Here is a 12,530-nt window from a genome sequence, read left to right on the forward strand (position 1 = left end):
GCTCCTCATGCAGGAATAACCATCGACGGCAAATAGTGCACACTTACTTTGGTCACCTCATGAATCAGACCATGCACCTGTCTGTGCCCTCTCCAACTGCCAACTAACAGTACAACACATCCTTATGAACTGTGTCTATTATGCAGCATCGCATAGGAAGTTTAAACTACCGATTAACATACGAAATACTTTAGGGAACAATGTAATGATGTTATAGAATATCTTACAATTCCTTATGGGCTTGCATCTGGATTCAAAAATTTTATCATTCATACAATCTTTTTTCTCTATCTATTTTTCTAGTTCTTTTAAATTAAATTTTGTTGTCTTTCATTGCGGTTTTATTTCGCTTTTGGTATACAACATAGGCTTTTTCTATCTACGCTGTGTTTTTATACTACTATTGTTTAGATTTTTATTTAATTTTTAATATTTCTTTGTTTAGTATACCTAAATATTGTATTCAGGCGTTGATGATGATATTTCAATGTGCGCAAAGGAAAAAATATTCCTAGGCACAAAGACTAGAGATGTAGCAAAAGCTAGTTCCATAACCCTTCATGACCTACAAAAAAATCTCAGCTTGTACTCACAACAACTGTACATTCCCTGGCAAGCTCTAAATCGCCTAAAAACAGTGTGATAAGATGCAAAACAGATTTTGCTAAGCGAGGGCGCATCGAAGCAGTCACAAATTTCCCTTCCAGACCGATCCAGGACTATGAACACCTCCTAGCGTACCCTTTGATGACTCACTCTTGCACCCATAACAACCTGATATCAAGCAACAACAAGGCTATTTATGTAGCTGAATATTAGAAGAATCAAATCTACTGGACACAGAAAGTATGTTGTACTTTTTCTATTTTCTGTAAAATGTTCCTGTAACGGTTCAATAATAAGTTTCTTCACAATAATATCAGTGGAAAAATTTTCGAGTAAAAAATTGTACGGTAACAGAGACGATTAGAAATTTATTTGTTTGTTTTCATTAACGATTAATACTGGATTGTTATAACAAAATTATTTATCGCCTGAACTTTGATATTTTAAGCATTTTCTCATTAAACTTAAAAAATTAACGGAAAAATTTAATTAAAAACCAACAAATATCCTAAATTTAAGATAGTCTCAGCATCTGCTTGGACATTATTCAATGTTGTTTATTTTCATTCCTTTTCTTAATTTTATCAAGATACCGGTTTCTTACTTTTTTTGAAATTCTGGCAAACACTTTTTTTATGTATTGATTATTTAAAGGCCTATCCACATCTCAAATTAATGCGATACTGGAAACTTTAAATAAAACAAAATTTAAAAACTTTTTTAAAATGTGTTAAAATATTTTTTCTTCTTAAGTACATCTCTTAAACAACAATCATAAACATAATAATCATAATAATAAACATCTCTTAAGCAATCTCCAATAGGTTCCAATAGGTATAAAATTAATCACACTGACCTTTAACTAATGAGAACTGTTGTTTTGCACTTAGATTTCCTCGTAATAATTTATCTTCTTCTAGTTTTTGAAGTTGATTCTTAATATCTTCTAGTGCATTCTGCACTTGTTCTGGTAAAATATCAAAAATTGTTACTTCATATCCTGCCGCAATGAACAACATAGACCAACTTCTCCCAATTAAACCGCTGAAAATTATTAAGAAGAAAGAATAATTTTCTAGAATATACAAGTAAATGTTTAATAATATATTTTTTTAATATATTGTATATAAATATATCTAAAATAACTATTACTAGTTCATTACATTATATTGAGAAAAATTAATATGAAAAGAAAAGGCTCTTTATCTTTTAATTTACCATTGTGAATTAATGTTTTTCTCTACGGAATTAAGACTGTGATTACACAAAACAATAAAATGCTTTGTTTCCCATTAAATACAAATCTTTGTGAAAAAAAAAACTGTGTTCATTAACTATAATGATAAACAACATAATTAAAAAAAAAAAATTAAACCTCATTTCATTATTAACTGTTGTTGGATTATATTCAATATACTTTCCTGATTCAAAGTATATCTAGTACGGAATTACCAGGACAACAGATAAAAATATTATTAGGATTTTGGGTACTGTCTAGCGTGCTATATTTTCTCTTTCAAACAGCAAATAAATGAAAAAGTGCCAAAAATTAAATGAAAAAAAGTAGGTCTAATAGTTATGTTTGAAACAAACCATAGCAGACCATTTCTGTTTTTTACACGCATCCGAATAATCCATAATTTCCTTAATAGTGGATAATTAAAGATTTATCCAACTAAATCTACTTTATTACATGAACTTACTAGATTATTATAACTATTCAGATATGTAACAAATTATAAGTATTCAAACATTCTGAATCGTTTAAAAACAATAACAGTTGCACTATTACTGTTGGTAAGAAAGAATTTTTAGTACTACAATAATTTATTTACTAATCTGGCAGATTTAAGCGCTTTAAATTTAGAATTTCATAATGTACTTTTTACAGTTAGTAGATGTTTTTTTTAGTACTTTCTTTTATTTGTATTTATTCTTTTGAGTGTTGCTTTTTTTACTTTATTTGAGCATAGGGTGTTCCGATATATTCAGTTTCATAAGGGTCCTAATAAAGTTGATATTTTTGGTTTACTTCAACCTTTTAGTAATGCTTTAAAATTATTTAGAAAGTAATTCTATTTTCTTTCTTTTGTATTTAATTTATTTTCTGGTTCCTATTTTAGGTTTGGTCATTTCTTTATTATTTTGGTTGTTATTTCTTTTTAATTTTAATTATGTTGGGTTTATTTATAGTTTTTTTTGTGCTGTTCTGGATTTGGGGTTTATTTTGTTATGATTGCTAGTTGGTCATCTAATTCTGTTTAATCTTTGTTGGGTTGTATATGTAGAATTTCTCAAAGAATTTCTTACGAAGTTGCTTTTTTTTAATTATTTTTATATTGTGAATTTTTTAATTCGATTTATTTATATTATTTCAGTTGGATGTTTGATTTTTTTCTTCTCCGTTATTTTTTATTTTTCTTTCTTGTATTTTGGCTGAAACTAATTTGTCTCCTATGATTTTTCTGAGAGCTAGTAATAGTTAGTTTCTAGATTTAATGTTGAATATAGATCTTTATATATTTTTTATGAGATTTTTATCTTGTTTCAATTTTTTTGGTAGCGATTGTATAACATTTTTTTAAGGTTGTTTTTATTGTTTATTTTTTTGTGTGGGTTTGTAGTTCTTTTCCTCATTATCGTTATGATAAGTTGATGTTTTTGTGTTGAAGGAGTTATTTGCTTACTGCTTTAAATTATATTTTATTTTTTAAGGTATTTATATTTTTCATTATTTCAAGGTTTTTTTTGATTTTGTTAAATTAAAGGTTATAAAGTTAATAGTAGGTTTTACTTTAGTATAATCTCAAGTTATATTGCTTAAAGCTTATTAACTTAAATTTTATCTCATTTTTAGTTATTGGGTTTATGATGTATGAAAAATATATAATTGTTCGGATCTGTCCTGTAAAGATATATGGTTCTTCAACAGGTCATACTCCAATTCATGTTAATAAGATGAATATATTTACTATAGTTTTATTTATTTTTTATTGAAAATGGTATTGATATAATGATTGTAATTGATATTGTTAATGTGATTATTCCACCTAATTTTCTGGGGATTGATAGTAAAATTGCACGCAAATAAGAAGTATCATTCTGGTTGGATGTGGGGTGAAGTTCTTATTGGATTTTCAGGTGTAGTTTTCTGGATCTATAGTTAGGAATGGATATATATTGATTATTATTATTGTAAATATTATTAGTGTGACTGTTATTCCTACAATCTCTTTAATGGTGAAGTACGGGGGATGGAATTTTATTGATGGTTTTTGTTCCAATTGGGTTTGATGGTCCTGTTTCATATAAAAAATATTAAGCGCATTATAATTACTGCTGTTAGAATAAATTATAAAATGAAGAAATGAAATGTACAGAATCAGTTTAATGTTGGTTTATCTACTACAAATCCACCTCAGATTCATCCATATGAGATTCACCTCAGATTATTTGTCCTGCATAAGGGATAGTTGAGATTAAATTTGTAATTACTGTTGCTCCTCAAAATGATATTTGTCCTCAGCGTAATACATATCCTATAAATGCTGTTGCTATTAATATGATTATAATTATGGATCCTGATATTTGTTTTTTTTTTTTAATTTGTAAGAACCGTAGTATATTCCTCGTCCTGTGTGGATAAAAATTAAGATAAAGAATATTGATGCTTCATTTGCATGAATGTTTCGGATTATTCATCCATAATTTACTTCTCTAGTAAAGTGGATAATTCTTTTAAATGTTTTTAATATTTGGTGAATAGTGTATAGATAAGAATAGACCTGAAATGATCTGGATTATTAAGCATATATCTAATAATGATCCAAAGTTTCACTATAAAGAGACAGTCTTGGTAAGTCAATTACAAAATGAGTTATCAGGGTTAATTTTCATACTGGTTTAAACAAGTTTTTTTTAATGGCCCTTCAAAAGTTCTTAAAATATTTGTTACTGAAATTATTGTTAAAATTAAGATTATTATTATCGTAACTGTAATATTTATTTTATATATTTTAAAGAATTTAGATTTAGATGTTTTTTCTTCAATTAGTTCTGTTGTGTTAAATTTTATTTCATTTATTTTTGATAAGGTTTCTGTAGTTTGATCTAATTTATCTATTATTAATGTTAGAATTATTCATAGTTTTATTGCTTTTATATCTGGTTTACATTTTTCATTTAATGTAATTCTTGGTATATATATATATATATATATATATATACATGAATATTATTAATCCTCCTACTGTTGTTATGAATATAATATATATGTATCATGATGATTTTATAATTGTTGATTGGTTTATGCATATTAATGTTATTTGAATAATAGTATTGATCCTATTGAGTTTGGATGTTTTAGTATCTGTGATAGGAGTGTATTTATAAAAATTATGCATTTAACTCAATTTCAGTAAGTATTTTAATAAATAAAATATTAGTTTTGGATTCTAAAGCTGTTTCTAAAACATTTATTTTATTTTGTTGATTTTGATTTTATACTTATGATGTTTATCTTTTTTGTTATTTTTTTTAGATTAATTAGGTTTTTTATTAATTCATAAGTATTTTTATTATGCGTTTTTGGTTTTGGAATATTTGTTGTTATTTTCCTTTTTTCTATTATTGTTTTTATAAATTTTTTTGTTATGATTATTTTTTTTAGTGTTTGGTGTTTGTTATGGTGTTCTGAGTTTATCATTATTAGTTTTTTTAATTTGTAGGCCTAGAAGAGATTATTTGGGTAGTTTGTCTTTATGTTAAAGTTATTTTTTTTATAACTTAAAAAAATTGCAAAAAATAAAAAAATAAAATCAAATTAAAATAAAATCAAAAAGTACCAAAAAAAATAAATAAATAAAATAAGAAAAAAATAATCATTGAAAATCATATTTAAAAAAGCAAGATGCTTGATAAAAAGGATTACTGTGATACAGCAAAACAAGTGAATTTTCACTCAATATGCTAAACTTAAAAATAAAAATACTGTAAAATTCAGATTTAAAAAACTAAAGAAATCAAAATTCTTAATGCAAAAAGATAAGCTAAAATTTAAGCTTATGAGACCATAGCCCATTGACGAATAAATTTTCCTTCTAATTAAAATAAATTTATCAAAAACAATATTTACAACCGTAATTACAATCAGAGTACTAATAGCAACCTCATCAACCATTGTAATGTTTACATCAATATCAATAGAAATCAATTTAATTTCATTCATATAATAAAAAAAATAAAATAAAATAAATGAACAAACAATAAAATACCTTATTATCCAAAGTGTATCATCATCAATTATGTTTAATATTCTTAAATATTAATTTAATTATTAACTACCTCGTTAATGAAAGAACATTAATAACAATAGGAATTTTAACTAAAATAGGAATAATATCATTCCATCTATGATTATCAGGAACAATACAAATAATAGGATGAAATACATGCATATTAATAATAATTAAAAAATCATCCCAAAAATTAAAGCCATACGACTAATTAGATTAAAATTAATAATAATACCAATAATTATCAGACCAATCAAAGGTATAAAACAAACCTCAATAAAAAAATTATAGCATATTCATCAATCACAAATTCACCCATCATAGTTGTATTATCAAAACAAATCATTCTATTTTTTTTTTCAATACATTCAATAATCAACATAATAATAATAATAATAATAATAATAATAAATACTAAAAAAAAATAACATCAATTTCATCAACCAAATAACTTAACCGAAATGTCATTTTTAATTTCAACTTTATCAAAAAGAGGAATACCACCAACAGGATTATTAATCATTAAATCATCAATAAATTTCATAATAACAATCCCAACAATAATGGTATTGTCATAGATCCTATCAACATTCCTATATTTAAATATAATATTACCAGCAATAACCACATCCCTAAGATGAAAACTAAAAAAAAATAAACAAAAACACCATTTATCCTAAACTTAATAGGTATCTCAATACTAATGCTATCAAAAATAAATTAATTAAAGAAAATTTAAACAAAGAAGGATTTAAATTAAAACAAACTGATAACCTTCAAGGCTAAAATTACTTAAATTTAGTAAGCCTTAGCAAAATAAATGCACCACCATACTTTTAGTATAGAATCATAATTGAATGTAAGATAAATTAATGAGAGGTATACTTAACCTTACATAAATTAAAAATTTGTCACTTAAATCAGCCATCATCCCATTAACTAATAAAGAAATAAATCTTTTTAACAAATTACAAAGATATTGTTACCTTATATTTCATCATCAGACTACAATAAAAACATTAATAACAATAAGAAAAACAAGTTATACTGCCAGGACCAATAATTAAAAATTACCAAAATCGTGACATCACATGTATTTATTATAATTTTTTTATAGTAATACCAGTTATAATTGGAGGATTTAGAAATTGACTAGTATCCATAATAATTGGAGCTCCAGGCACAGCATTTGCATGAATAAATAATAAAAGATTTTGACTACTACCCCCATCAATTATCTTATAAATTTCAAGATCGATTGTAGATCAGGTTCAGGAACAGGATGAACAGTTTATCCATCACTATCGGCACAAATTGCCCAATCAGGATCATTAATTGACTTAATAATTTTCTCACTACACATTGCAGGGATAAGATCAATTATGAGAGCAATTAACTCTCTCAACACCAATAAATATACAACCAAAAGTAATAACAATAGAGAAAATAGATCTCTATTTTGTTGATCGGTACTAATTATGCAACCTTATTACTAATTTCATTGTCAGTACTAGCTGAGGCAATTACAATATTAACAGACTGAAACTTAAATACATAATACATCATTCTTTGACCCAACAGTAGGAGGAGACCCAATCTTATGCAAACACCTATTCTGATTTTTTAGTCATCCCAAAGTATATATTTTAATCTTACCAGGACTCGGATTAATCTAGCATATCATTACAAACAAAAAAGGAAAGATTATAACATCTGGACACTTAGGAATAATCTACATAATACTAGCAATCGAAATTCTAGCATTTATTGTATGAGCATACCACATATGCAACCTGTAATTATAGGTTTCAATTAAAGGTGCAGTTGCACTGTTATTGTTCGTAACAGTTTTGCAATGAAAAATTATTTAAAATTATACATTTTTCCTCCTCTATGAATCATGAGACCTTGCCGTTGGTGAGGGGGCTTGAGTGCTCAGGGATACAGAGTAGCTGGACCGAAGGTGCAACCATATCGGAGAGGTATCTGTTGAGAGCCAGACTAAGGAATGATTCCTGAAAGAGGGCAGCAGCTCTTTCAGTAGTTGTTAGGGGCGTGAGTCACAATGACTTAAACGGCCGTATCAACATCACTCAGTCCTCTGAGTACTGCGCAGCTGAAAGCAATGGAAAACTACAGCTGCTTTTTTTCCAAGAAAATGTGGCTCTCTGCATTTTCACAAAGCAACAATGGAGGCGCCTTCCTTGGTAAAATATTCCGGAGGTAAAATAGTCCCCCGTTCGGATCTCCGGGTGGGGACTACTAAGGAAGGGGTCACCAGAAAATTAAAAAATAACATTCTACGAGTCGGAGCGTGGAATGTTAGAAGCTTAAAAAAGGTTGGTAGGCTAGAAAATTTAAAAGGGGAAATGGATAGGGTGAATGTGGATATAGTAGGAATTAGTGAGGTTCGGTGGGAAGAGGAAGGCGACTTTTGGTCAGGTGATTTTAGAGTAATTAACTCAGCGTCAAATAATGGGCAGGCAGGAGTAGGTTTCGTGATGAACAAGAAGATAGGGAGGAGAGTGGAGTATTTCAAAACGCATAGCGATAGAATCATTGTAATAAGGATAAAATCAAAACCTAAACCGACAACGATTGTTAACGTTTATATGCCTACAAGCGCCCATGATGATGATGAGGTAGAGTGTGTATACGAAGAGATTGATGAAGCAATTAAACACGTAAAGGGAGATGAAAATTTAATAATAGTTGGAGATTGGAATGCAAGCATTGGAAAAGGCAAGGAAGGAAATATAGTGGGTGAATACGGGCTGGGCAAAAGGAATGAAAGAGGGGACCGACTTATAGAGTTTTGCACGAAGTATAATTTAGTAATTGCCAACACCCAATTTAAAAATCATAATAGAAGAATATACACTTGGAAAAAGCCAGGCGATACTGGAAGGTATCAGATAGATTATATCATGGTTAAGCAAAGATTTAGAAATCAACTCGTTGACTGCAAAACTTACCCTGGAGCAGACATTGATAGCGACCATAATTTGGTGATAATGAAATGTAGATTGGGGTTTAAAAACCTGAAGAAAAGTTGTCAGATGAATCGGTGGAATTTAGAGAAGCTTGAGGAAGAGGAGGTAAAGAAGATTTTTGAGGAGGACATCGCAAGAGGTCTGAGTAAAAAAGATATGGTAGAAAATGTGGAAGAAGAATGGGAGAATGTTAAAAAGGAAATTCTTAAATCAGCAGAAGCAAACTTAGGCGGAATAAAGAGAACTGGTAGAAAACCTTGGGTTTCAGACGATATATTGCAGCTGATGGATGAATGTAGAAAATATAAGAATGCTAATGATGAAGAAAGTAAAAGGAACTATCGGCAATTAAGAAATGCTATAAATAGGAAATGCAAACTGGCGAAAGAAGAGTGGATTAAAGAAAAGTGTTCAGAAGTGGAAAGAGAAATGAACATTGGTAAAATTGACGGAGCATACAGGAAAGTTAAGGAAAATTTTGGGGTACATAAATTAAAATCTAATAATGTGTTAAACAAAGATGGTACACCAATATATAATACGAAAGGTAAAGTCGATAGATGGGTGGAATATATTGAAGAGTTATACGGAGGAAATGAATTAGAAAATGGTGTTATAGAGGAAGAAGAGGAAGTTGAGGAGGATGAAATGGGAGAAACAATACTGAGAACTGAATTTAAGAGAGCATTAAAAGATTTAAATGGCAGAAAGGCTCCTGGAATAGACGGAATACCTGTAGAATTACTGCGCAGTGCAGGTGAGGAAGCGATTGATAGATTATACAAACTGGTGTGTAATATTTATGAAAAAGGGGAATTTCCGTCAGACTTCAAAAAAAGTGTTATAGTTATGATACCAAAGAAAGCAGGGGCAGATAAATGTGAAGAATACAGAACAATTAGTTTAACTAGTCATGCATCAAAAATCTTAACTAGAATTTTATACAGAAGAATTGAGAGGAGAGTGGAAGAAGTGTTAGGAGAAGACCAATTTGGTTTCAGGAAAAGTATAGGGACAAGGGAAGCAATTTTAGGCCTCAGATTAATAGTAGAAGGAAGATTAAAGAAAAACAAACCAACATACTTGGCGTTTATAGACCTAGAAAAGGCTTTCGATAACGTAGATTGGAATAAAATGTTCAGCATTTTAAAAAAATTAGGGTTCAAATACAGAGATAGAAGAACAATTGCTAACATGTACAGGAACCAAACAGCAACAATAACAATTGAAGAACATAAGAAAGAAGCCCTAATAAGAAAGGGAGTCCGACAAGGATGTTCCCTATCTCCGTTACTTTTTAATCTTTACATGGAACTAGCAGTTAATGATGTTAAAGAACAATTTAGATTCGGAGTAACAGTACAAGGTGAAAAGATAAAGATGCTACGATTTGCTGATGATATAGTAATTCTAGCCGAGAGTAAAAAGGATTTAGAAGAAACAATGAACGGCATAGATGAAGTCCTACGCAAGAACTATCGCGTGAAAATAAACAAGAACAAAACAAAAGTAATGAAATGTAGTAGAAATAACAAAGATGGACCACTGAATGTGAAAATAGGAGGAGAAAAGATTATGGAGGTAGAAGAATTTTGTTATTTGGGAAGTAAAATTACTAAAGATGGACGAAGCAGGAGCGATATAAAATGCCGAATAGCACAAGCTAAACGAGCCTTCAGTAAGAAATATAATTTGTTTACATCAAAAATTAATTTAAATCTCAGGAAAAGATTTTTGAAAGTGTATGTTTGGAGTGTCGCTTTATATGGAAGTGAAACTTGGACAATCGGAGTATCTGAGAAGAAAAGATTAGAAGCTTTTGAAATGTGGTGCTATAGGAGAATGTTAAAAATCAGACGGGTGGATAAAGTGACAAATGAAGAGGTATTGCGGCAAATAGATGAAGAAAGAAGCATTTGGAAAAATATAGTTAAAAGAAGAGACAGACTTATAGGCCACATACTAAGGCATCCTGGAATAGTCGCTTTAATATTGGAAGGACAGGTAGAAGGGAAAAATTGTTGGGGATGTAGGATGTAGAGGGTATACTGAAATGAAACGACTAGCACTAGATAGGGAATCTTGGAGAGCTGCATCAAACCAGTCAAATGACTGAAGACAAAAAAAAAAAAAATACATTTTTTAAATGACAAACCAAACCAAATTTTATTATTATATTAATCAAGTTTCTTCCGAAACATTTCCATACTGAATGTCAAACGAGTGACTGAAAATATTTTTGAAGTTATTAGAAAGGTTGTATTTGTAAAATTATATTACTGGTATATTTATCATTTTAAAAGATTATATTTATAAACTATTTTAAAAATTATTTGGTGAAAATGTTCTATCTTCATAAACGTATTAGTTAATGTCTTACTTATTTTAAGTATATTCCTTGGGAGCAAAAAAAAATTCCTTTATACTTTAAGAAAAAAGAATCCTTTACCTCTTTTGAAGGAAAAAGTAAGCTAGAGTTTATAAAAATAATGAAAAAATGTTCCCCTCCGCCACAATTATTAATTTCTATGATTAGTTATGTAACGTGTTCGTAGAGAATTAAACTTCGCAAACGTACATGGTAATAGGTAAATAAATTAGGGCAAAGTAAACGGTAATGGAAAATTTTCAATCACGGTTACGCACAAGTTTTGGATGCCGTTCGTATACCGTACTACACTTGAGAAATATATTTATTTATTTTTAATTAATCGTACTTTTTACTTTTGTGATCTGTATTTGTCTTTTTAAATACAGTTTTAAGTCTATTAAAAACCCTCGTATACACAATTAGCTAAAGAGTTGGTCAAATCACAATTTGGGTAAAAATTACAAGAATTAAATCACGAAATGTTTACAGAACAGGTACAGAGCAATTTTCGATTTTTGTATCGATACTCCTCCACATTGACCTTCGTATACGTTTTAGTTCAATACTTCGAAACGATCTGGAGCTGTTTAATAGATAGTTAAATGAACAATAATTACTTTTTTTCGTTGCATAGTTATTGGCCTCAAAAAAACCAGCACCGCTAACGCTGTCCAACGTGATGGTATTTATCTATTTGAAGCAGTTATTTATAAATAAATAATATTGTACAAATTTCTAACCTCCCAACAATTCCAATTTTGCCATTCGCCATAATCTAGTCAAAATTCTTACAAAGATGTAAAACAATAAAAACTTTTAACTGCACACACTCCACTAAGATTATTCGATTCGACTAACTGCTTGACAGAAAACTATTTAGTTTCAGCTTTCACCAGCCGAATGGTAAGGGTAATAAATACGATCAACTGCATGACGTCAGCATAGCAACTGTTCGTCGTAGCATGTCATAAGGTAAAGATAATGTTATCTAAGGTTTTAAATTACTGCCAGATTTATTTACAAAATCATTGAACTTCGGCAGTCATCTTAAACATACAGAATATTATTTTGTTCAAAACTATTTCTTGAAGACGTTATTTGAACTGATTTTTATGTGACCTCTGGTGCTATATTGCATGTAACTTTATCATCGTAGTAATTAGGTATACGTAATTGAAACGGCAAAAATAAGGAAAAGTTGTTACAAAATAATTTCGGAATAGACTACGCGGAATAGCGTATAGATTACGTTATACACTATTTTAA

General features: G+C 29.0%; 2 protein-coding genes across 4 annotated transcripts in view; one reads left to right on the forward strand and one right to left on the reverse strand.

The window, feature by feature from the left end:
* Had1 (beta Hydroxy acid dehydrogenase 1) overlaps positions 1–12,530 on the reverse strand; it is a 48,663-nt gene that overhangs the window by 23,303 nt on the left and 12,830 nt on the right. The window contains exons 1-2 of one of the 3 annotated variants that reach the window (XM_075359375.1): positions 12,005–12,145; positions 1,463–1,650 (exon numbers count right to left, since the gene is read on the reverse strand). In XM_075359375.1, coding sequence (XP_075215490.1) covers positions 1,463–1,650; positions 12,005–12,036 — 220 coding nt within the window. In that variant the 5' untranslated portion in view covers positions 12,037–12,145. Of the gene's footprint in view, positions 1–1,462; positions 1,651–11,881; positions 11,902–12,004; positions 12,146–12,530 lie in introns of those variants that run through there. The other 2 variants (XM_075359376.1, XM_075359377.1) reach the window with 2 other exon arrangements.
* Positions 12,100–12,530, forward strand: part of LOC142321355 (uncharacterized) — a gene marked incomplete in the record, with an annotated part of 100,278 nt that continues 99,847 nt past the window's right edge. The window contains 1 exon segment of the mRNA XM_075359374.1: positions 12,100–12,236.

The sequence above is a fragment of the Lycorma delicatula genome, chromosome 3 (assembly GCF_047948215.1).
Source record: "Lycorma delicatula isolate Av1 chromosome 3, ASM4794821v1, whole genome shotgun sequence".
Lineage (NCBI taxonomy): Eukaryota > Metazoa > Arthropoda > Insecta > Hemiptera > Fulgoridae > Lycorma > Lycorma delicatula.